At 54.7% G+C, this 24,559-nt stretch overlaps 2 protein-coding genes across 2 annotated transcripts; one reads left to right on the top strand and one right to left on the bottom strand.

Annotated features, from left to right (window-relative positions):
- Window positions 1-212: 212 nt before the first annotated feature.
- Window positions 213-5,923, top strand: RCHY1 (ring finger and CHY zinc finger domain containing 1). Its single transcript, XM_080590446.1, has 9 exons — window positions 213-435; window positions 520-639; window positions 757-872; window positions 960-1,038; window positions 1,545-1,589; window positions 1,689-1,747; window positions 3,054-3,080; window positions 3,341-3,461; window positions 4,399-5,923. The coding sequence occupies exons 1-9, from the start codon at window positions 373-375 to the stop codon at window positions 4,519-4,521; spliced, it is 753 nt and encodes a 250-aa protein (XP_080446572.1). The 5' UTR covers window positions 213-372; the 3' UTR covers window positions 4,522-5,923.
- Window positions 5,924-15,332: 9,409 nt separating this feature from the next.
- PARM1 (prostate androgen-regulated mucin-like protein 1) lies at window positions 15,333-23,284 on the bottom strand. The gene is made up of 4 exons (XM_080590431.1): window positions 23,127-23,284; window positions 17,259-17,924; window positions 16,442-16,520; window positions 15,333-15,944 (listed from the first exon to the last, which is right to left on the bottom strand). The coding sequence occupies exons 1-4, from the start codon at window positions 23,236-23,238 to the stop codon at window positions 15,860-15,862; spliced, it is 942 nt and encodes a 313-aa protein (XP_080446557.1). The 5' UTR covers window positions 23,239-23,284; the 3' UTR covers window positions 15,333-15,859.
- Window positions 23,285-24,559: the final 1,275 nt, after the last annotated feature.

Genomic DNA, 24,559 nt, shown 5'->3' with positions numbered 1-24,559 from the left:
TTGCCTTTTACCTCTCTAGCTCGGACTTGAATAGCCCTGCTGGTTGGGGTCCCGTGAGGTCCGTGGGCTGTATGGCCCCGGCACCCCCACCTCATTTTCCCTTCCCTTGCGGAGGAGAGCTGTTCCGGATAGTTCCTCGGTCAGCAGCCTTTCGGGGTGGCGTCAGACGGCCCTGGAAAGAAGGGAAATACAAGACGCCAGCTGGCTTCTGCGAGCTGAAACGCCCCCGGAACGCCTTCCCCGGGCCGAGCCGCCAGCCCAACGCTCCCGGAGGAGGCAGCCGGGCGGCCCGGCCTCCCTCAGCGGAAGGGGCGGCGCGGCGGCGGGGCGTTGTGCCGGGCCGGGCCGGGCCGGGCCGAGCCGAGCCGAGCCATGGCGGCGGGCGGGGAGCAGGAGGGCGGCTGCGAGCACTACCGGCGGGGCTGCCTGCTGCGGGTGAGGCGGCGGCGGCGGCGGCGGCGGGGCGGGCGGGGGGCTCGGGGCCGGGCCGGGCGCTGAGCCGAGCCGTGCTCGTTGCAGGCGCCGTGCTGCGGGAAGCTGTACCCCTGCCGCCTGTGCCACGACGGCGCCGAGGAGCACCGGCTCGACCGATTCCGCGTGGCCGAGGTGCAGTGCAGCCGCTGCCGCCTCCTCCAGAAGGTGGGCGCCGGGGCGGGGGGGCGGCAGGGCGCCGACATGGTGGGGGGCGGGGGGCGGCGGCGCCATGTTGGGCCGCGCGCCTCACCCCCGGGTCCCCCCGCGTCGCGTCCCCGGCAGGCCCAGCAGCGCTGCGAGGGCTGCCAGAGCCTCTTCGGCGAGTACTACTGCGGCGTGTGCCACCTCTTCGACCGCGACAAGAAGCAGTACCACTGCGACGAGTGCGGCATCTGCAGGTGCGCGACCCCCGGCCGAGCCGCGCCCCTTGGGGTGGTTGGGGTCGGGGTGGGAGGCGGCTGCTGACCTGGTGCGCGTCTCCTCAGGATTGGCCCGAAGGAGGATTTCTTCCACTGCTCAAAATGCAACTTATGTCTAAGCTTGAGCCTTCGAGGAAAGCACAAGGTAAGAACGCGACGGTTTATTCCTTCCTTTGAAAAACAATGAGATTTTGCTAACAAAAGCTGGCTGCCTTGGCTTGATCCCAGCACACAGGCAGTGGGCTCAGGTCTTTCTCTAAGTGCACCTATCCCAAACAAACCGCTTCTGGGCTGGCTTTGCCCACAGCTGAAGGAAAACAAACATAGGAAACACGCCTTGGTCTCCTTCCACCCTTCTTCTGGAAGTTGCTGCTGATTGCAGACCTTGACGGTGTTTAAATCTGAGCTCCTGTCCCTGCTGCAGCACGGGGAGAGCTAGGCAAGTTTTGGGAGCCACTTCCCTATGTACACTTCCAAGCTGTGTTTTTTTTATTATTATTATGCTAAACCACCTGTTAATCTTCAGAACATCAAGCATAAATGAAAACAATGTTTCATACATTCTTTCTTATCTGTCTCTAGGAATTTTGGTGTTTAAAAAAATGTAAATAACCATATAGTAGATTAACCTTTTTCTTTGTCTTTGCAAAGTGCATCGAAAATGTCTCCAGACAGGATTGTCCAATATGTTTGGAGGTGAGCTACTTCTTTTTGACTCTTGCAATTGGATGTATTGTTGGCTGTCCTTGAATTTAATATTTTTTTTTCTTTTGTCTAATACTTGTCTTGAAACAGGATATTCACACATCCCGTGTTGAAGCTCGTGTTCTGCCGTGTGGTCATCTTCTGCACAAGTAAAGCATTGCAAATATTTGAGCACTGGAAATACCTGCTGCCTAGTGTGCACCACTTATTGCAGCGTGCCCGGAGAAGGGCTATGAAGCTGGTGAAGGACCTGGAGCACAAGTCCTATGAGGAGCAGCTGAGGGAGCTGGGGTTGTTTAGTCTGGAGAAGAGAATGCTCAGGGGAGACCTTTTTGCTCTCTACAAATGAAAGGAAGTTGTGGGGAGCTGGGGGTCAGCCTTTTATTGTAGATAACTAGTGATAGGACTAGGGAGAATGGCCTCAAGTTGTGCCAGGGGAGGTTTAGGTTGGAAATGAGGAGACATTTCTTCTCAGGAAGAGCAGTCAGGCATTGGGACGGGTTGCCCAGGGAGGTGGTGGAGTCACCGTCCCTGGGGGTGTTCAAGGAAAGGTTGGACGTCGTGCCTGGGGACATGGTTTAGTGGGTGACAGTGGTGGTAGGGGGGTGGTTGGACCAGATAGTCATGGAGGGCTTTTCCAACCGTAATTATACTATGATTGTGTTCAGCAGCACTAGAGGCCTTGTTGATGTGCATGCTTGGTTTCAAAGGGAGTCATGTGGTAGAGTGGTATTTTATCAGGAAGTACTTTCTTCAGAAAAGATGTCTTCCTTCCACAATCCAGTGAATCTTGGTGGTGGTAGAGGATTCATTCTGGTTTTTTTTTTTTTTCTTCTGCTGAGTTTCCTTAGGCACCTCCAAGGCAATGGAATACTTTGTTACACTACAAAGCCTGTCTACTCTATCAGGCTTTTATTGTGTAGTGTTGCGTGGCACTAGGTGTCTTTGGAAGGATGATTACAGCAGGGCCACCTGTTTCCCTTCCATCCTGTTCCCACTGTAACCTTGAGATAGAAGTCACTTTCCCTTCCACATTTTTCTGTGTGCAAAGTTAATGGCCTCCCTGTTTGACAGAGGCCTCTCCAGATTGAATCTTCCCTCAGCTCCCATCTACCTTAAATTTACCTTGTGATATGTCAAAATCTGTTTTTTTAGCAAAACTGAATGACGCAACCCTTGACATATTTCTGAATCTGTTCGCTCACATTACTTTAGAAGACCTTAGAATGGAGTCACGTGTGCTTTATCTGTACTTGTTTGCCTAAGTACCAAATGGTTTTGTGGGGAAGCTTTCTTTTCACTTGGACTCTAGATGTTTTTTAACTTATGGTCTGGGGATAGCTATGTGCCTTTTCCCTTTGTTCAGTCCAAATGCGTTGGGTTAGTAGCACAGATGTGTTACTGGTCAGTAGCTGCATTCTTCTTACCAAACCTCTCGTTCTCTTTTCTTTTCAGAACATGTTACGAGGAGATGTTAAAGGAGTAAGTATTTATAAACCTCTTTTGTCTGTGTATGGTTTAATCCAAGCAGATGTCTTGAAGGGGCCGAGATCATGGTGCCAGCACCCAGTAATTTCAGGGCAGCTCCTGAAGGGAAAGGGGGCTTTTAATTTCCAGCTCTGTTTGCAAGAACTTTTGGTTTGCGGTGTTACTCTCTGACTTGTATGATGAGAAACTTGACCTTTGTTGTTCCATGGCCCTTCTCCATCTTCTGAATTAGACTTTTTTCCCTTCTTTGCCAGAGGTTACAGATGTCCTTTGTGCATGCACTCAGCTTTAGATATGAGAAGGTACTGGCGGCAGCTGGATGATGAAGTAGCACAGACTCCTATGCCCACAGAGTATCAGAACATAATGGTGGAGGTAAGAGATCGGTGCATGCCTCTGCTCTTGGCAGATTGCATCTCTCCCGTACTGGCGGTAGAGGGCAGTAGGAACTTGTCCTGGATCAGAAGCCAGCCTGACTCAGGGAATGATAAAGAGCTGTCATGTGTCAGCTTATGGTGTGATCTACTGGATTTATAAACAAAGGCACCCTTCGTGCCACTAGCAAAACAAACAAACAAACCAAAAAAACAACACCCAACAACAAAATAAAAACAGAAGATTCCATAATATCACACAGTGGAGAAATGGCTTGGTCTTTGGAAATATCTTGCTTTCTTCTGTAGCATTAGGTGCTGTTATAGCAAAAAGCAGAAATATTTCATTTTTTCATATTAGAGCTTCATGTTCCATGTTTGTTTTTTTTTCTGCAAAAATACTCAGCTATCGATTTGTGCAAGGCTGGCAAATATCAACTTCTATTTCCTTTCTGTTACCTCAGAACTGTGAAACTGGGTGCTGCTTGCTAGTAAGACTGAATTAAACCACTCGGATCATTGATGGTCTGTTTGCGTCTGTTCTGGTTTAGGCAGCACATCTTACTGACTCTTTGAGTCAGAGCGTTATGGAAAACCTCTTCACTGCTCGTTTTGAGAAGAGCATTCACTTTGTCTTACATAGCAGACTAGCTGATGTTGGTAGCTGTTGTTAATCTGCTCTCGTTTTGACTTGAGGTTTTCTCTGGTGTTTTGCTACATAAAGAGAAGCTAAGGCATGTCTGTCCCTGTAGCTGCAAACTGAAAAGTTAAATCAGCCCTGTATATTCTTCTGCTGCCTTTAACAAGAAAATATTTTTGGCGTTGTGCCCTGATGGCGAGCCAGTTCTGTAGTTGCTAAAAGCATAGTTGTACTATGTTGTTGAGTGTCCTGTTGATGCTACAGCCTCTCTCTCTCTCCTTCTTTCCTACATACGTAGATCCTTTGTAATGATTGCAATGCCCGCTCTACAGTGCAGTTCCATCTCCTAGGCATGAAGTGTACAAACTGTGAATCGTATAATACTGCCCAAGATGGAAAATCCAAGCAGCCTGCGGAGTAGCAGTGACTAAGATACGTGCTGCATACGGCTGGACATGGAAGACCTTACCGTGGAAGAGGCTATCTATTAAAAAATAATAATAATAAATTTTCGGTAAAAGTTAACTCAGAGTTGTCACACCGACAGTGAAGATTTTGTGCTGGTGCAAAGGAGTTCTGCGAGCAGCGTCCCCCTCCCTAGTACCTGGGGCAGCACGCAGTTGGGAAGCTCCCCATCAGGCGGTGCGATACCAGCAAGGGTCAGTCTCTGGAGAGAGTGGTTTACCCTGCCAGGGAGGAGACAGCTCGGCAGCATAACTAGTGAGGTGCAAAATGGGAAACTGCTGTAAGCTGCAGCTGTCAGAGCAGAGCATGTTCTGGGGCAGCCGAAGGTTGTGAGTGTAACGCGGGGTGGAGGTATAGCTGTTCTGGCTGCAGCTGGTGGGGAAAATTGGGAGCTTGAAGAGTGGCCTTTTACATAATGCTGACATCTGCAAAGTTTTGCATGAGAACATTTTGTTCTTTGAAATGACGTGTTTGTTCTAGGGCTTTGGAGCCGTCGGTGCGAGCGGATGGAAGCTTGCAGAAATTGCATCCCTTACTTTGACTTGTCGACGTGCACACATGCACAGTACAAACTTCCATTTTAAAAGCAACGCTGGTCTGTGTGGGTACATGTGATGAATGGCCTAAAAATCACGCAAGGCTGCCCCTCTCCCAAGGGTCCACCCCACCTGGTGTCTCTTCATGCAGATTCCTTTGCCAGCCGCAGTTACATTCACACAGCTTTTGATCCTCAGTTGTTTTGTTCTCTTACGAAGGGCTTTAGGCAGGCAGGTAGCTTGATGTTTTGCTGGTTAGGTAACATTAAATGGAGCACATACCATTGTCTTGTCAGACTAATATTGGGCTGACTAATCCGTCTGAGCCTGGGGTGTTTGCTAAAGCAACAGCAGTTCAGAGAGGGACTCGAGTAGCACAGGCACCAGGTTTCTGTGATTTATTATTACTATTTTTTTTTATGTGGCATCTTCATTGTGGTCAGAGAAGGTATGACGGAGAAATGCTTTCTTCTGAAAAACAAAACCTCCCCCCCTTCTCTTCTGTGCGATATCCTGCCCAAAGTGTTTTGCGAACTAAGTATCACAGAAAGTTCCTCGTTTCTGAGAATTTCAGAATGTGCAGTGTCCCAGTTGCATGAAATGTCAGGGGAAAGTGACAACAGTTTCTCTTTACGGTACAACTACTCGTCTTTAACTTGCTCTATTGTAAAGCAGCAGACTTGATCTGGCAGTGCCCTTTTATGTCTGAAATATTAGGAATCGGATGATAGCATTTACTGTAGCTTGCTTAAGTATCTCTTTCTGAAGCACTTTTCTCAGTGCCATAAATGTAAAACAATGTCTATTAAAACAAATTATGCCATGTGCTGTGGTCTCCTTTTACATGTGTGCTTTCTAGAAATTCCCAGGTAAACCAAGATCCAGCACCCTTCACCTGAGGGTGGTCGGGCAGTGGAGCAGGGGCCCTTCTGCATCGACGAAGTTTTTCACAGGGAAAAACTGCCTCGCTCTTGCGGGACGGTGTTTGCAGAAAGCAGGCGTGTTTTGCATCTCCGGAGCGGCGCTGCCTGCAGCCTGCCGGGGGAAAATAAGTGAAGTCACCCACCGGCGTCGCGGGAGGCCGCAGCGGGCAGATGTGGAGGGAGCAAGTCACCTCCTGAGTCATGGTGACTCCATCAAAACAAGCAGCAGCTGCTGCCAGGCGAGCAGCAAATTAACTGTGCCCTGCTCGGGAGAGATCCAATTAAAATTGAAACGGGAGCGACTTGTGTCATCTGGCGAGCTGCACCGCCAGTGCAGCGCCTGCTGCAGCCGGGTTTGTTTGGGGCTGAGCCTGGTGCCTTTGCTCTCCTGCCCCAGTCCCGGCCCTCCCCTCCCCTGTCCAAGCTCGGGTTCGAGTGATGCTGTTGGACAAAGGCTCCTGTGCAGCAGATGAGGTGCTTCGGGCTGGGGCCGCCTTTCCCAGCGGGCTCGTGGAGAGCCACTGGGAGCCAGGTGGGCTGCAGCAGCTCATCCTGAGCCCATCAACAGCCTCAGGGCCAGCCTGGGCTTTTGTGGAGGAGTCGGTAGTGCTGTAGGTGTTTGCTTGGTTCTCCTCCGTGTGCTGGAGCACCTTGGGGTGCGGGGGGGGGCTGGAGGGGTGCTTGCAGAGGAAGGGGCTTTTTGGAGGTTGTTCTGGGCAGCAAGGACTGGCTCAGCCCTGGGAGGGCTGCTCTGAGAGCGGGGCTGGCAGCCTGAGCTGGCTTCAGAAGCAAAGGAGCATCTGTCTTAGGGCAGGGGCTGGTTTGGTCCTGAGGCTGTGAGTCCCTGCTGCCTCGGACCCATTGGGTGAGATGTTCCTACAGCGCTGACACCCCTGCTATAACCTCCAGCAGGCAGTAAGGACTGTCCTCTTTCCCAGAGACCATGGTTTTCGTTCCCCTCTGGCTCTGGCACGGTGGCTTCGGCTGCTGGGGAGCAGTGCGGGAAGGGCGAAAAAGTTCAGGGGATGGCTCTTAGATCTCTGCAAGGCGTTTTAGCTTGAGTTACCATTCTGAAAGTGCCCTGCCCTGGCTTGGAAAGGACAGATGAATGAGGTGAATCCGAGGAACACTGTTTTTCCGTATTATTTCACCGGTTATCATTTTTCTCCTCCGAAAGGGGAGGGAAAAAATCCCTTGACCACATTTGTGTTTGAGAAACCTACTGATGGCAAATGCTGGGACAGAAACCATTTCCGTCAGGAACCCTGGTAGCACGGGGTGGGATTTGGGTGGCAACTGAACAGAGGAGAGAGCGTGGAGAAGTGCTTGCGTGCTCAGGGGAGGCGTCATAGCCGGAAAAGGAATAAAGAATGAGTTCCTCATGCTAGCCAAAACCCAGTGACTGGAGCGAAGGGATATTTCAATGGGGAGCTACGTGCAGCCCTTGTGGGCTCCAACACCAAGGCAGGCTGCCACAGCAACTTGTCCCATACACGTCTTGAAGGGTTTGTGCTGGTGGGTGGGTGGGTGGGTGGGGAAAGGAGACCACAAGGGCTGGGCTTGCCCGAACAAACCAGAGGCTGCTGCCTCCACCCGTGTGCCCGCGAGCATGGGGGCAAGGATGCTTCCACCCCGCAGCTGCTGGAGGTGGCTAGAAGCATCAATCCAGCCTTAATTCAAAACAAAGCAACAACAGCAAAGAACAGAAAAAATTAACCCTGCGAGCAACTGCCAGGAAGAAACAGATGCAGCAGCTTCTTCATTAACTCAGTGAAATGTGTATTTAAAGAGCTGCAGCATGCCAGGGCTGCTGCTGGCTGGAGGAGGTGCAGAGGAAAGGGGGCACAAAAGGTGGAGGACTTGGTGGGCTGGGGCCAAAGACTGCACCGCGTGCACCGCTACCGGGGAGCGCCGCGTGGGGGAAACGTGGGCTTGTGGCTTGCAAAGGTCAAGGCTGAATTTCCGTGCGTCTTCCAGCTATCATTTCCATAGCGCTGTGCTCATTACCAGCAAATTGTTTCCTGTTTGTCTCTCTTTTTTTTTTTTTTTCCCCTGCAAAAATTACGAGGTAAATGAGCTGAGTATCATAGCGCGGATGCGAAGCAAGCATCAGGAAGCTCAGTAGCTACATAGCCTTTGACTGTGTTGCTAAATCTAAAACCATGCTGGTCAAGTCCACAACCAGGCAGATTTTATGCTAAATGCTATGCTAATTTTGTCGCAGCTGGAAATATTCCTATTCGGGTTTCAGTCACAAGACTGGGCTGAAAGAAAACCCTTAGTTCAGCTGAGCGCTGGAAGAGCAGCTCCCTCCCCAGCTGTACGTTTGCATGAGGCTGAGAACGAAAATGATACAGGGGGTGGGCTCCAGCCGACTTTGACCTTTTCCTCTCTTGCTCTTGGTATTTGCTGCTGCTCTAGCGAGGGGTTTCTCTCTTTTTTAAGTCGGGCTGAGCTGTAAATATGTTACATTGGCACTGCTTTTTCCAGCAGGCTTCTGCAACGCACCTGCAGCAGCTCAGCGCCAAGGTGGCGGCGGTGAGGTGGAAAGCTGAAAACTGGGGGAAAGCCCATCTTCTCACACGGCTGCTGCCGGATGGGGAGGCCCAGCTAAATCCCCCACCGGAGCTGGCCAGAGCAAGGGGCAGCAGCTGGGAAACCCGATAACAGGAGCTGGACTCCCACATTGTGCATCGAGCTTGGCACGGAGCCCTCGTTCCCTCCTGCAGGGACACGAAATGCACTGCACAGCAGAAAATGAATGGCTTGGAGATGAAGATAAATGCGGTGGATAAAGATGGGCAAGGAGCGCATATGGGAAGGCGGGTGCTGCGGAGAGAGCTGCCCTCTCCCATGGAGGTGCTGGATGCTGCCCTCTTTTGAGGGGCAAGGAGAGCTGAGGCCCTGTGCACACATGGTGGTGCAAAGCCCGATTTGTTCCCACAGCCTTGGGTTCATCCCTTTCTCCCGGGGAAACTGAGGAAAGCAGGGGCAGGGAGGTGGGCAAGGGCTTTGCGTTGAAGCCCCCCCAGCAGCAATGCCCAAACCCGCTGCCCACCACCCGAGCCCAAGTCCCCTCTCTGGTGCACAGCAAAATGAGGAGCGGATGGGATTGTTGCTGCCTGGTGGGAAAAGCTCTGCATTCCAGCAGGCTGTGGATGCAAACAAGGTCAGAGGAGCTATTAATAAAGCCAAGGCTTGCTGAGGAATGCAAAACCCGGGGGGGAGATGATCCACAAGCAGAGGAGCATGGGGCTGTGGGCTTCTCCCGGAGCTGGCTGCTGGCAGCGGCGCTGCCCTGCCTGCACGAAGCCCTCTGCCTTCCTCCCCAGCTGGAATGAACACAATTAGTGCAGTGCTCCTGGTGTCTTCCTCGGCTGGGCTCTATTTATAACCGAGCCCTAGCAGAGCGTCTATCTGTCCAGCTTGCAGCAGGGCTGGTGCAGGACCTCTGCACCCTCCCCACGCCCTCCCCCGGTGGTGCTGAAAATGGGTGATTTCCCTGCTTTTTCTCCCTGACCGTCACAGTCCTACTGTGCTGTTCAAGTGAGAGGAAAAAAAAAAAAAAAAGGCTAAAAATAACAATGCCCAAATATTTCTGTGACATCCAGGAGCACAAGTTGGTTGGGCTGGAGGCCAAGGGTTTTTGTTGGAGGTACTTGTGAGCGGTGAGAGGTGACGGAGAGGGCTTCCCTGGGCTTCCTCTTGCTCGTCAGCACCAGCTTGCTGCCACTGGCCGCGCTCACGTGGGGACAGCTTGAGAAATGAGTGGCATGACCTTTAAAAATGAGTGTCAGCTGGGGATGACAGCAATCCAGTGGCACGTGCCAGACGGGCTATGGGAAAAAGTTGGTGAGGCATGGTCCTTGTGTTGTGAATTTTCTAGTGTTTTTTTGGGCGGGAGGGTTAAAGTGACAGATGCTGGAGCTGTAGATCATTTAGCTATGAGTTGTAGAGATCATTTTGATGACTGAACTTGATGGTCTTGACGGTCTTTTCCAACCTAGGTGATTCTATGATTCTACACGTGGCAAAGTCGAGCCCTTCTTCCCAGGGAAGGTGAGGCAGGAGACCTGGAGCAGGACCATGGCCTCGGCAGTGCTGCATCCACGCTGCGCCACCGGCCTGGGGAACATGCTGTGCTGGGCGCAGCTATGCGAGCTATGTTTTCTAACAAATAAAGTATCCCAGAGATGGGGGAATCTGGCCAAAAAGGGGGAGGGGGGGAGCTTTTGGAACAGTCAGGAGGCTATTGCTCTTTTCTGTAAATAAAGCAAGCTTGTGGCATAGATATCCTGCTTTATTTATTTATTTGGGGGAGGGGGGCGAGGGGGAGGCTTTTTAACATGCTTTGATTTTTTTTTCTTTTTCCCCCTTTGCATTGCCATCGTGCTGTGGGAGGAGGGAGATCCTTGGGGAACGGGGAAGGAGGTGGCAGGACGGGGAGGGGTATGGGGCATCACGGCAGAGGCAGGCGGCGCTGGAGGCTCTGGCCTCTACAGCAGCCCCTTGCAGAGGCTGTTCCCTGTGATACACTCCCATCGTCGAGTGCTTCTGCTGTTTCAGCCTGGGCCCCGGTGGGCATACAGCAGCCTGGACGTTGCAGGTCACAGTCCCTGCTGCCTCCTCCAGGGAACCTTGCAGGGTTTGGCCATGCGGAGCTGCTCTGGCGAAGCCAGAGGAAATGAAATAACGCGAAAACGGTAATTACCTTTCCTGTACATCATCGCAAAATCGAATCAAAGCGGTCACTGTTGAGTCATTTCTTTTATAGGGCCTTTATAACTGTGTGTAATATATATATATATGAACATCTGAGTTAATGGGAGTCATTGGCGTGCCCGGTGGAAGCTCTGGGAGAGCTCTGGACTTTACCTATGGACAGATGCAATAACTTGCAGCTACCTTTTCTTTGAAAAGAGGTGAATTTGACATCCTTGCACAGGCTCTTCAAGCTGACTCATGCAGCCCTTGCTTTTGCAAAGGGTGGACAGAACAGGGACACCTCTGCACCAGAAGCCAGCAGGAAGGCTGAAGAACCACCAAAAGCTTTCAACCCAGAGCTGGGGGCAGACCACCACCGTCACCACATCCTCCTCTGATAAGGGAACCCATCAGATGACAAAGCTTACTGTTAGCCCACTGCTTGCACCATCCCTCTGCTTGCTTTCTGGTGGGTGTAGCGGGTTGAGGTTGAGCTAGCTTTCCCTCCAACTGCAGGAAGGCTGCAAAAGGAACACCTGCCCTTCAGGAGGTGGCCACCATCACCGCACTGTGGTCCTGCAGTGCAGGTGGGTCTCCAGACCCATGTCACCCAAGGGTTTTCACTAGCAGCCCTGTTCCAGTTTGCTGCACGTGCTACTGGTTTGGGTTTTTACCGATGCTACTGTTATTATTATTGCAAGGTGGTTTAGAGGCATGCAATATGCCTGGATGTATAGAGCCCAAGCCTGTGGCTAAAAGAAAGAACAATTTTAAGAAAATACAGGGCAGTAGTGATGAATGATATCCAAAGAGCAAGTCAGTGGTCCCTCTGTATCAGGGGTCAGAAATGTTCCATACTCACTATTATGGGAAAAAAAATATAACTTGACTAAATCTTACATTCCTCTCAAGAAAACAGCTGTAACTGCCACCTTATTCTTTAGCTGACCAAGTCCTAGATGTTCCCAGGTCATGCAATTTGGGATGAATGTGACATATTTGCTTATTATTTACTGCTTGGAGTCTTTAGTTGCAACCTGTGCAAAAATCCTCTTTTTTGGAAGCTAGCTATGGGCAATTTGCTTTTTCTGTTCTCTGATTCCCATCTATTCCAGTGGCTGGGAGACAAGTCTCCTGGGGACTGACGGGGCCCATCTGTCAGAGGAAAAGAAGTCCTCTGGCAGATGGACTGAGTCAGGGAAAGGCCAGTAAGGCTGATGTTACAATGGGAGTCTGCTACAGACCACCCAAACTGGGACAAAGAGGTAAACAAAACATCCCACAAGCGACTAGGAGAAGTCTCGCAACCACTAGCCCTTGTTCTCATGGGGGACTTCAACTTCCCAGATGGCTGCTGGAAATACAGCACAGCCTGAGGTACTTAAAGCCTTTTTTCATCAGTCTTTTTTAGTCAGACCAACTGTTCCCAGGGTACCCACCCCCTGAGTCGGAAGATGGTGACAGGGGGCGAGATGAAGCGCTTACAATCCAGTAGGAAACTGCAGGTGATCTTCTACAACATTTGAATGTACACAAGCCTATGGGGCCGGATGGGATTTATCCATGGGTGCTGGTGGAAGTGCTCACCAAGCCACTTTCAATAATTTACCAGCAGTCTGGGCTAACTGGGGAGGTCCCAGCTGACTGGAGGTTGGCAAAAGTGACACCAATCTACAAGAAGGGCAGGAAGGAGGACAGGGGAAACCTGTCAGTCTGACCTTGGTGCTGGGGAAGGTTGTGGAGCACATCATCTTGAGCACCATCACACCACATATATGGGACAGTCGAGTGATACACAGCCAGCATGGGTTTGTGAAGGGCAGGTCCTGCCTGACTAACCTGATCTCCTTCTGTGACAAGACGACCCGTTTAGTTGGTTAGGGAGAGCCTGTGGATGATGCCTACCTACATTTCAGTAAAGCATTTGAGGCCATTCCCCACAGCTTTCTCCTGGAGGAACTGGCTGCTCATGGCCTGGCTCACTGGGTGAAGAACTGGCTGGGTGGCCAGGCCCAAAGGGGCACTGTGAATGGAGTGAGGCCCAGCTGGTGGCCAGTCACCAGTGGTGTCCCCGAGGGCTCAGTACCGGGGCCGGTTTTGGTTAACATCTTATCAGCAACCCAGATGAGAGGATTGAGTTCACCCTCAGTAAAGCTGTGGATAATTGCAAGCTGGGTGGGAGTGCTGATCTTCCTGAGGGCAGGATCCCTCTGCGGAGAGATCTGAACAGACTAGATCGATGGGCCGTGTCTAATCGCACGGCACTCAACAAACGTAAGCACCGGGTCCTGTGCTTGGGTCACACAACCCCAGGCAGCAGTACAGGCTTGGGGAAGTGTGGCTGGAAAGCTGTCCAGCAGAGAAGGACCTGGGGTTGCTGGTCGACAGCCAGCTGAACATGAGCCAGGGTGTGCCCAGGTGGCCAAGAAGGCCAACAGCATCCTGGCTTGTATCAGCAGTAGCGTGGCCAGCAGGACCCGGGAGGTGTTCATCCCTGTGTACTCGGCTATGGTGAGACCCCACCTTGAGTGCTGTGTTCAGCTTTGGGCCCCTCACCACAAGGACACCGAGCTGCTCAAATGTGTCCAGAGAAGAGAGGTGGAGCCGGTGCAGGGAGGAGAAAACAAGGCTTGTGAGGAGCAGCTGAGGGAACCTGGGCTGTTTAGTCCAGAGAAGAGGAGGCTGAGGGGACACCTCACCATGCTCCACAACCTGAAAGGAGGCTGCAGGGAGGAGGGTGACAGTGTTTTCTCAGGTGACAACTGGACACAAGGAGATGTCCTTGGCGTCCTCTCCCCTCCCTTCCCCAGCCTCCCCAGGCAGCTTGCTGGGGCCGATCGGGGATGCCGCAGGCTGCCCTCATGCTTTCGGTCATGACCTGAAGCGAAACCATAAAACTTCTGTTCCACAATATCGATGCAGGAAATGTTAACTCGGTGGCTGAGAAAGCTCCATCGAGACATCAGTTTTCATCTCTGCATTGGTTTTTCACATCCTGACATGATGTGAGCAGGTTTTATCAACACTGGCTGCTTTGCAAGCGTCCCCTCATCCTCAGGGCTGCTGGGGAAAAAGAAGGGGACCCTCATATTAAATACTGGGGAGCTTCAGCATCCCAGGAGGTATTTTGGTTTTCCACAGGTGGCCTCAGGTTCTGCCCCATATCACTCAGTATGGGAAAGGAGTGGTCACTCCTGGGGTATGCCTGCTAGGATGTATTTAAGCCCATAAACATAAGCCCAGAAGGGAGGATGTCCTGGGACCCACTGAAACGTCATCTCTTCTTGGCCAAAAGCAAATATAAGCAAATATATTATATAAGAATAATATAAGGAAATACAAGAAAAGAGACGCCCTATCATAAAACTTGCCCTGTATATGCTGAAAGCTTGTCTTTCCTCAGCTGGATAGGCTTGAAGTTGCTGTTATCAGTGCATTTTTCTCCCATTAACTCATCTGGTTTCTCCTAGAGCTGGCATGCTCCACCAAGGAGCCATGGGATTGTCACGGACCCATTTCCCACCAGCCACACCAATGCTGGAAAAAGCAATATATGAGCAGTGCCCTCCCTGCACAGGTTGTGGTTTTAATTGTCACAATTTCCTCTTCTCCCCTTGGCCATTCCCAGCACCTTGATTGCTTTTCTTGCCTGCTGTCACACCTGCTCCAAATCTGCAGTGCCCTTCAGCGCAGGGCACAGGAGACCCAGGTGCACACGGTATTTCAGATAAGGGCAAACCTTAGGGCTGTGCAGTGCTTTAGCAGCATTCTTTGCTTTATTCACAGTTTCTACCTGGTTTGAACTAAAAGAGATTAAACAACCACTTGGTACCCGCAGCTCAGCCTTAGTGCCACCAAGCCCAGCAGTGGGATCTCCGCATTGAGGTGAACATCAGCCACCCAGTGACAGTTCCCAAAAAAACGATGAAGTTTTCTCCAGGGGCCCACTGGTTTGGGTGCTGGGGAGACCCTGCTGTGGTGGCAGTGACCGGCCCCTTCCCAAAATAACCCCCTGCTCCAGTGCTCACCCAGCGTCACCGAGATGCTCACGCATCATGGCTAGAGGAGGGCTGGAGCTCCTGGTTTCAGGAGACACATGGGGCTTGCTCCGCCACAGAGCCAGAGCAGAAATGCAGTCCTGCCCATCACAGCTGTCCCCTGAATGGGCAGCTTCAAGGTGCTGATTCCAAAAAAGTGACAAAAAGACCTTGCCAGCACACCTGCTCTGGTAGAAGCATGCATCTGCATTACAGCATGTAAAGATGAGACCAGCCATAAATCACCCCTTTTCTTTTTTTTTCTTTTTTTTCTCTTTTTTTTTTTTTTGTCCAAGCAGGTATATGCATAAACTGGGGATTAAAGCAGCTTCAGTGTATTTTAGAGGAGAGGTATTTCAAGGATTAAAAGTAATATTGTGAAGCAAACAGCTATGGGTGCAACAGTGAGTTGCTTCTCATCCCAGAAGTGCAGGTGGGAAGCACACCTTTCCTGGGGGTTCCAACATGGTATTTGGGAAAATAAACATAAAAATTAAAAAGTGGGATTAAAAAGGAAATAAGCTTCTGTGCACACACACACAAAAAGAAAAGGAAAGGAAAAAAAAACAGAGGCAAAGGAGCAGTTGTAATTTCCTGCGACCCATGGCAAGCTACCACAGGTGAGGGAAGGCAGAGGATTTTGCAGTGGGGCAATGCAGAGAGGTGATTTTGGAGGGAGGGATGCACAAAGCAGTGAGACCCTCTTAGCTTCCCCCATGTTTCTTCCGCGGGCACCACGATGCAGTCTAAGCCTCCCCCCTCGCCTCCCCCAGGGAATTCGGGTTTATTGGGCTAAAAGCAAAGCTGCCAACCCCCCCCAGGACCCACTCCGCTGCTGAAGCTGAGGTGCAGTGGCATCCATTCCATATTATCAGAGAGCTTCCCACGCAAAGGGCCAACACTCAGGTTTATTGTGGGTGCCATGCACCCGCCCTCCGGCCGCCTGTCCTCTGCTGGACCTGCCGTGGTCCTGCTCACGGCGGTTGTGGCTCGGTGCCCAGGCGCCTGCTCTGGCCGCGACCCAGCACGCACGGTAGGGGGGAAGCAGTGGGTGCCGTGTTGCAGAAGCACTGATAAATAAGGATCTTCTCCTGCTAGGAGTCGTCGTAGAGGGGGTTGTTGTAGTTCCCCCAGGAGCCGTAGTCGTGGTCATCCAGCAGCCGGCCGTAGGAGGAGTGCCTGTGGGGAAGCACGCACCAGGTCAGCCTGCAGAAGGCAAATGCAGCCAGGGATGCCTGCAGAGTAGCGGGCACACCGGCTGCCCTCCAGCACCTTGAAGCCCAAATTTATCCCTCATTCGGGTAGGAAAAATCCCCCATTCTTTGCCACAGCCTGTGCAGGGAGGAGAGTGCTGAGCTTGTGGCGCTTGCAGGATGGGCTTCGAGGAGCTGGCAGGAACACAGATACGGGAGCTGTATTTATAAGACACTGGCTGTTTCGGTGGTTTATTAGCTCTTTTACTGTGGGGTAAAATAAAATAAATGCGCTTGAGCCCTCACAGCTCAGCTTTTGGGGCATTTCAGCTAGGGGCACTTTGCCACCGGCACATCCCACCCCGATCACCTGCCTGTGGAAAGGTGCCTTTTGGTAGGGGCATGATATACAAGGCTGCGCTCGAGGCCTTGCCCCGAGGCATGGCCCTCATTCTTGCCCCTGCTGCGGGCTGCTGGCCTTACCTGATCTTGAGGTACGCCGCTGCCGCGAAGACCAGCACCACCACCACGATGACCACCACCGTTATGGCCACGATGCTCCCTGCGGGCAGCACCAGAGAGAGCAGCACTCAGCCCTCACCCCATCGTCCACAGCAGCTCTGGATGCAACCCCGCCAGCCATCGCCAGCACGGACACCCCCGCGGTGCTTCCCAGAGCCCCTTCTGGAGGCTGCTGGGCCATGCAGCAGCGTCAGGCACCCGTATACTTTTGGGATCTCCCCCTTCCCGTAACACAGTGCAGGTGGATTTGGACTAAAACACAACTGGGTTTCTCTCCAGGGCCCACAGGTCACAAAGTAATCATGGTGGGAGGCTACTGCAGCCAGGTGGTGGGTGGTTTCTCCATGGCTGCCAACAGAGAGGCCCCATTTCTTCCTTGACCAGGAGCTTTAAAACAGGTAGCACCAGCTTCATGGTCGCTCCAGAGGGAACATGTTTCTCCTCTCCCTTACTCCTAGCCCATTGTCAGGAAACTTCTTTCCTCCCCTCTGTGAGCTTTTAAGGACAACCATGAGGCTAAGGATTTTATTCACAACCGAGCACCTAAGTTTGGGTATCTACCACCCCTTCCCTCCACAGGTGGAGCAGATGACATGGGCTCCTCCAAGGAGTACAACAAGAAAACTCGGCCTTGCTCTCAGTGTTGGCAGCTGGGCTCTTGTGTCACTTCTGGGTGGAAAAACAACTAGAAAGGGAAGCCATAAATGACAAGGGCAGGAAAAAAAAAAAAGAGTGGTGTATGTGCCTGCATACGTGCACGGGGAGGGGAGCTGCTCACCTGCACTCAAGGCACGTGGGACCTCTTCCATGGTGACTCCGGTGGCGGGGGTGCTTTTGCCGTCGGCTGTGTCCTCGGTGGGGCTGGCCACAGTCACTGAGGGGGATGTTGGCTCCATGGCCAGGCTCGATGCCACAGCCATCGTCCCTGGGGAAGGGACATCCTTCATCGGCATCGGTGACTGGGTGGTGCTGCTGGGGACGGTTGGTGGGGACAACACCGTCCCAGGGGATGAGTATGGGGTGCTGCTGCGTGGGGAGGAAGAGGAGAGTGCAGGTGTGCCCGTGGGGCTGGGAGTTGTCCCCAAATCCATCGTCCCTCCCTCCACGCTGTCATTATGTGCTGTCCGAGGACCTGGGGTAGTCTCCAAGGCTGGTGGCACCGAGCTGAAGGCTACGGGGGGGTTGTCTGCTGCAGCGACGGTGCTCGTGGGGATGGAAGCAGGGGACAACATGGCCACAGTCCTCCCATTGGGGTCATCCACCTCAGCTGGCCCCGAGGACACCTCATCTCTGGTGGGTCCAGTGGCAGTCGGTGGTGCAGGCTGGTGGGGAGCTGCTGCAGGGAGAGCTGTGCCCCCCAAGCCCGGCCCCGCTGCTGTCCCCACCACTTCTGGGGGGGCACTGGCGGGGACAAGGGGTGAAGCTGTGGGGTCATCACCAAGTCCTGGGAGGGAGAAAAATGAGGGTTAGTAAGGGAGACATCCTTGTGGCAGCTGGCATCTTGTGTGCTTGTCACAACTCCCAGGAACCCGAAGCCAGCTGAAATCCCCCTTTCAGCGAAGACAGGGAGGGAAAGGAGGATTTCTTCCTGCTCTCGTTCCTGGGCCATGGGGTAAAGGGTCCCAGCACCCTGGGACTCCCCATCCCATGCATCCCAACCCACCCCCCTGCAGGGCTCAGCACCCCTAGCCCAGACTGGCGGTCCCATCCCCACCGCCCCTCCAGCAGGCACCACGCAGCTGGGGACGATAACACTGGGCAGCTTTCTTCTCTCCCATTTCTTTGTGCATTCATTCATCTCCATTTCTTAGCATGAAGATGAGTCATTCTTTCCCCTGTCCCCACCAGACTGCTATTTTTTTCTCCCTCCTGCTCTCTCCAGAGAGAAGCTCAGCTCCAGGCCATCCCCAGCAGCTCCCCGGGCACAGCCAGGCTGTGGAAAGGGCATTCCAACAGCAAGTGACGTCGGGAGGAATTTCTATTTCCATGCACTCACTTACGTACACCCCTGAGCACCTTGTCATGGGGCTATGTGAGAAAGGAGGAAAACGATCTCAAGACAACACTGATTTTTGTTCCTGCCCTGAAAGCCAGCTCCCCCAAAACCCCTTGCTGGTGGCACCCAGGAGGGCTGGCTCCAAATCCCAGTGCTGAAGGGGAGGTGGGAGCACTTGGAGGCATGTTGAGGTTAGAGTAGTTGATTTTCCCTTTATAGCCTTTTTTCTATTTTTTAGTACAGGTACACTGCTATCCCCCATTTCTCCTCCCTTGACCAGGTTCAAGCACTCCCGCAGTCCTCCCAAGACTCTCTTGGCAGGGGGAACATGGAGGAGATCAAAGGCGAGGGAAAGGAGGTGTTCTGGGGTGGCCTTTTCTTTATTTAAAGGGAAGCGGGCACAGGTTCCTGGCAGGTGGCATCCGCAGTCCCCAGCTGCCTTCACGAGGAGCACTGAGCACCTCTCCCAGGCAGGCGGCAGGACTCGGCACCACGAGCTGTGCCACCACCAGGCCTCGCTCCCCCACCAGCAGGCAGCGTTAACTCCAAACACAAAATCACACCAGCAGGCACCTAAACCTCTGCAAAGGGAAGTGCCGAGCTCGCACCCAGCATTTTGGGAGCCCGGGACCTTGAGGTGGCCACGCCGGGGCAGAAAGCAGCTGCCAGGTGGACGTGCTGACGGCCTGCACCACGCGTCCTCCAGCCCTGGGGCTCTCGAGGTCAGGCTTGGCCCTGCATCTCGGTGGCTTTGAAGTAAGGCTGCCCACAGACATCCCGGGGCACGTCAACCGGGTGTGACTGACCCAGCAGGTTACAGGCTGTCACCGCAGCCTTTAGCAGGAGGTGTTGCTGCTCTACCAGGTGTGGCAGGACCCCAGAGGGCTGCCAGGCCTCTGCGAGACCTCGCTGACCCTCTGAGAAAACTCCCTGGGATCCTGTGCTGCCTGCTTGAAGCCTCACCCAAACCCCAAACTGCAGATGCACTTGGTCGTGCCGAGTAGTGTTAATAAAGTGGTGTTAGCCCAGCAGCAGTGGTTTACTCCGTGCATTTCAAGAAGGCCGTCCCACGTGAGGTGTCCCACGGAATCGCCGGGGTCTGGAGGCGAGCTGATGGGGATCCTGCAGAGCTGGCAGGGCTGCTGGCCAGGATGAGTCAGAAAGTTTCCGATAATATCTACAGGGCTGAAAGGCAGCTGGCCTCACGGGCAGGGCTGGATGCAGTCCTCGGCCGGGCGCCTGTCCCAAGCGGGTCACAAGTCACAGGCATTGCCCAGGAGAGCGCAAGCAGCTGAAAGAAATCACCCTGCTGCCCCAGCCACCGCGCTCGGCCCTGGCCATCCACCTCCTGCCCAGGCAGGGCCGGTCCCAGCCGAGCTCATCTTCCCAGGTGGGTAACGCTGCATCTGGAAACCCTAAATGTCCCAGCCCTGCACCACCATCGCCATGGGACCCCAAGCTCCAGCCTGGCCACTGCCACCTCAGGTCACAACACGTCAGGCTGTCCTCTCCTCCAGCATAGAAAAGGGATCCCACCAGCAACACAGGCTACTCCTGAGCCTTGGGTCCTGTGGGAACCCTGCAGAGCATCCCTGGCTGAGGGCCCCACATGCCTCCACATCCTGCTCAGGACAGCCTGTACCCACAGGGCTGGGAGGTCACCAGCAAGCCAGGTCCTCTACGAGCACATCTGAAAAGGTGAAGAACTGCTGAGGCAGTGGTTCCCTTGTCCTCCCAGCACCTGGGCTGCGGCTGGGAGCAGTAGCCAGAAGAGTGCACTTGGAACAAAAGATAGAAAAACACCAGAAATCTTCCTTTAGGACCACATGACTTCAGGAGCTAGAAGGCAGGCAGGGTTGTCAAAGCAACTGAAGGACATCAGTTATCAAAGGATACCAAGCATAGTTCAGCACTGAGGAATGTGCCCATCTGATTCCCTTAGGGCCGTACTGCCCTGCTGGACCCGGCTGGGAGCAGGGCTGGATGCGGAGCTGCCAGGACGAGGCACATCGCCTGGTGCCATCCCTTCTGCCCAGGTTACAGCCCCGTGGGGGCTTTGCACGGGTTGAAGATGGAAACAGGAGAGAAAAAGCCAAATCCCTGTAATGCAGATATCCTCCCCTTCAAGAACATCAATCCCAGTCATCTGGGAAACCCCGGGTACACCACCTAGTGCACGGAGCATCTCCCTCTCCTGCGGGCATGCTGTTGTCCTGGTTCCTGCATGTCACATGAAGGTGATGTCTCACTTCCGTGCCCTGCTTTGGAAACACATACCTGACCTGGGCTGGGAGCTTCATTAGCAGCACATTGCTCGGAGCCACTCCAGAAACAAGCGTGGCAAGCTTTTCGGCTGTTACACCGGCTGAGAGGCAGCTCAAAAGAGAGGAGCTCCAGCCCAAGAAAAGGAAGCTGGATGTGGCAGCTGTGCCATGGCAAGCAGGTAGTCCTCATTTACATGGAGGATGCAGCAGTGCTCTCACCCTGGGTTAACCCAGACCCACCTGGCAGCGGTCCCCAGCCATCGCGTTTGCTGTGCATCTCCTTCAGGAGACAAGTGAGAGCAGCGTAGGGAATGGTGCACCTTATCCTGGCTATGACACCCTCCACGTTTAACCTAGCCACCCTTTCGGAAGCCAGAAAATGCAGCAGTGAACAATGGCCAGGTCAGCCCAGAGGAGAACCCATGGCTGCTCAGCAAAGCTGGATGCTGCTTCCTACCCCAGCCCAGTAGCTGCCTCTAGAAGCATAGAGGTAAGACCCATTTTTATGTCATGGGTCCGGGTTTGTGGAAGCAAAACCAAAGGGCCGCCTCATCTTCTGCCCGCAGGATCTACCCAGGGTGAACAATTGCAGACAGTGATCCAGCGCCATCCAGCATCCCACACAAAGGGATACAAGTGCAGGACACGTGGCCATAAACAAGTCTACAGGAGCAACCTATACAAAACCCCAAAACAAAACCCTGGAGACAAACGACTTACAGCACGATAGCACAGCCACGTGCCCCAAGCACACAGCTCGGGTGAGAAACGGGCCCCCCAGCCACACTGAAATAAGAGGTTATTCTCTCCCTGGTGGGCAGAGAGAGAGTGGGCAGGGGTCCCAGGTGCAGATCCTGGGGATACCTGGGGACTTGCTCTCCTGAGCCCCGTCCCCTTGGGAGAGGCTGCCCCGAGCACCCCTACACCCAGGTGGGTGCTGACTGGGGACATCTCTGTCATTGCTGGGGTTATTTCCCAGCTCAACACAACAGGGCTGCCCTCTAAATCATGGCCACACTTGCCTGCGTGCTGCACAGTGTACAGCAGAGAAGCTCAGGAAAGGTTTTTGTCCCAAGAGACAGAGCAACCCGTGGCCAGCCTGGTGCCCAAGCTGCCCGAGGGGCCTGAGCACAGGGTGAAAGCCTCTGGGGCTGCTGCTGGACCCTGGTCTGCAGGTCCCCATCCCCTCGTGAGTCCCTTTGGGATGGGTGGCATCACCTGGGTGCTGAGGCTCACCTCATTCGCAGACCTTGCCCTCTGCGTCAGCTGGGCCGGCAAGGCTGCAAGCACTCTAATTTGCCTCCTGAGCAAGAAGTCAGAGGTATGACAAACTTCCTCCTTCCTCTCAAACGCCGTGCAAGGGTTGCTATTATTTCATTACAGGGCCAAGAAAAGCACAGAGTTATTCCTGCCAAGCTGCATCCTCTCTGTCATGAAGCCCTGGAGAATGAACTTGAGGCACATTTAAATAATACATTGTTGCCAGAAGACTTTTTCTTGTAAATACTGCTCCAGTGGAGAAAAATTATAGAAAACACCCAAAAGATCCAGGCCCTTGATGGAAGCATCCCAAAAGCTGCGGGCCAAAATCCTAGGAAATATTCCTGGGTTCTTCCATGGGGGCCCTGCCGGTGCTGCAGAGCTGGGTGCTGGTGGGAATGGTGCCGGAACTATCCTGGGCACTGGGAAAAACAGCTCCCAGTGGGCACGGGAGGGATGCTTGGCTGGTGGGAGATGTCCCAGGAGCAGCCGATGTGCTCTGAGCCCTCTGGTCCCCTCGCATGTTTCCCTTTGCCGGGGATGCACGGCATGCACGAATGGCTGAGAGTGCTCCCGTGCTTGTTTTTCCTCCCCCCTCACTTTCCAGCAGTAAAAATAAAGTAAAAGCCGGGCAGGCTGAACGTTTCTGAGGCTGAACCCGGGGCGATGTGCCCAAAACCTTGCACAGTGGGGTCCCCTCGTGCAGTGGGTGAATGCCCCCGGCTCCCACCGAGGGGGGCACAGCCTCTTGCTGCTGTGCCTGCCGCGTTTCTCCCTGCGTGGGGCTTGCCCAATGCCCCCCTCCCCCCCCCGGCTGCTTTTGGGCTGCCCCCAAATCCCCCCAGGAGGGGTTGGGGGCACACCTCCGTCCCCGTGCCATGCAAGTGACAGGAGCGGCCAAGCATCTCTGCCCACCCCACTAGTGGCCGCGGACACGCGTGGCTCCAGGCTGGGCGCATCCCCACCCCCCCACCCCATCCCGAGGACCCGCGGGTGGCGGTTTTATTTTTTTTTTTTGGGGGGGGGGTTATTTCCCACGGGGCCCCTCACCCCTAGCATCCCCCCACCCCCACGGCAGGGGGGTGCCCCCCGCGTGCCCTTCCCACGCGTGTCCCCGGCCGCTCACCTGCCGGGAGGAGAAGGAGGAGGGCGAGGAGGAGGCGGCAGCAGCAGCCCATGGTCCCGGCGGCGCGGGCAGCCGCGGAGGGAGGGAAGGAGGAGGCGGGATGGGGAGGCATCGCCGGCCCCGCTCCCCGCCCCGCTCCCCGCCCGCGGCAGCCCCGGGAGCGCAGCGGCACCTGCTGGCACCGGGACGGGGCCGGGAACCGGGACGGGGCCGGGAACCGGGACGGGGCCGGGAACCGGGACGGGGCCGGGAAGCGGCTCCGTAGCCCCCCCATCCCAGGCGGGCTGCCCGCACGCCCCCCGGCCGGGCGCAGCTCGGGGTGCTCGGAGGCTGGGGACCCCAACTCGGGGAGACCCCCCCGGGATGTCCCTCGGTCCCCTTCCTCCCGCGGAGCCCCTGAACCTGTCGGCCCGGCCACAGCCACCAGGGCACGGCCACCTCTCCCCCGCCACCTCTGCCCACGCTCCTCGGCGCGGGCGGGCGCCTTGGTGGGCCCGTTTGGTATCCCCCGAGCCCGAGGGGTTCTCTGGTTCTGCTCCCAGCCTCTCGCCTCCTCCTACGCTGTCCTGACGTTTCTGTGCCTGGGAAAGCTTCTCGGCGGAAAGCCCTTCCTCCTGCTGCGGGCAGCGACGCAGATTTTAGCCAGGCAGGTGGCGAGGAAAAGGGGCTGGTTTTCAGACTCGAAGAGGTGAAACCAAAAAAAAATAAAAAAAAAGAAAAAGAGGAAGAAGGGAAAGAGGGCAGCAAGGGGGCAAAGGACAAAACAAGAGCGAGTGTGCTGAGCAGGAAGGGCAGCTGGGCTTGGGGAGCGCTGGAGGCAGCGGTGCACGAAAAGGGGACGGGTGAGCAGAGCCGGGAGTCACCCCAAGAGCGGCGTGGGGTCCGGTCCGACAGCCGGCAGCGGGGCCAGGGACACCGCAAGGGTCACGACGTGGGGCAGACACGGGCTGGCCACGGCTCTCCAGACCTTTTCCCTGGAGGTGGATGGGGTTCTCCTGACGGAGGAGGGGCTGTGAGCTGCCACCGAAGGATTTGGGGTGAGCAGGACGCTGTGTGGGGGGCAGGTGGCGAGCTGCAGCACTGGGGGTGACTTCAGCCTGACACGTCCCCAGCGTGGCCGCGGGACAACCCACGGCCACCAGGGCCCCACGCGTGGGGTTTTGCTCTCCGGGGCTGCTGCAGGAGCTCGCTCAAGCCCCGGCCGGCGGCCAAATGGGGCGGCTGCCAGGGCTTGCATCCACCGCTGCCATCCTGCGGTTTGAGGTCACCGCTCCCTTTCCAGCCCCTCTTTCCTCCGCCCGAGCTCACGCCGCAGGGACAGCGGGCACGGGCCGAGCCCGGGGGGGGCCCACCCTGGGGTGCCACCCCCCCTCCCGGCACCCACCGTCCCCCCGCCGCGACACGGAGCTGCCGGGACCCCCGCGGCGGGGACA

Source organism: Anser brachyrhynchus (genome assembly GCF_964034855.1).
Source record: "Anser brachyrhynchus genome assembly, chromosome: 4".
NCBI lineage: Eukaryota > Metazoa > Chordata > Aves > Anseriformes > Anatidae > Anser > Anser brachyrhynchus.
This window is presented reverse-complemented; position numbering and strand designations above follow the sequence as displayed.

Excerpts from the sequence above, each read along its gene's own strand:
- RCHY1 (XM_080590446.1), top strand. The coding sequence starts at position 373 with ATGGCGGCGGGCGGGGAGCAGGAGGGCGGCTGCGAGCACTACCGGCGG. Across the intron at positions 1,039-1,544 it reads GCCTTCGAGGAAAGCACAAG|TGCATCGAAAATGTCTCCAG; the intron begins GTAAGAACGCGA and ends GTCTTTGCAAAG. Across the intron at positions 1,590-1,688 it reads ATTGTCCAATATGTTTGGAG|GATATTCACACATCCCGTGT; the intron begins GTGAGCTACTTC and ends GTCTTGAAACAG.
- PARM1 (XM_080590431.1), bottom strand. The coding sequence starts at position 23,238 with ATGCCTCCCCATCCCGCCTCCTCCTTCCCTCCCTCCGCGGCTGCCCGC. Across the intron at positions 16,521-17,258 it reads CCCACGTGCCTTGAGTGCAG|GGAGCATCGTGGCCATAACG; the intron begins GTGAGCAGCTCC and ends TGCTGCCCGCAG. Across the intron at positions 15,945-16,441 it reads GCGGCGTACCTCAAGATCAG|GCACTCCTCCTACGGCCGGC; the intron begins GTAAGGCCAGCA and ends GCTTCCCCACAG.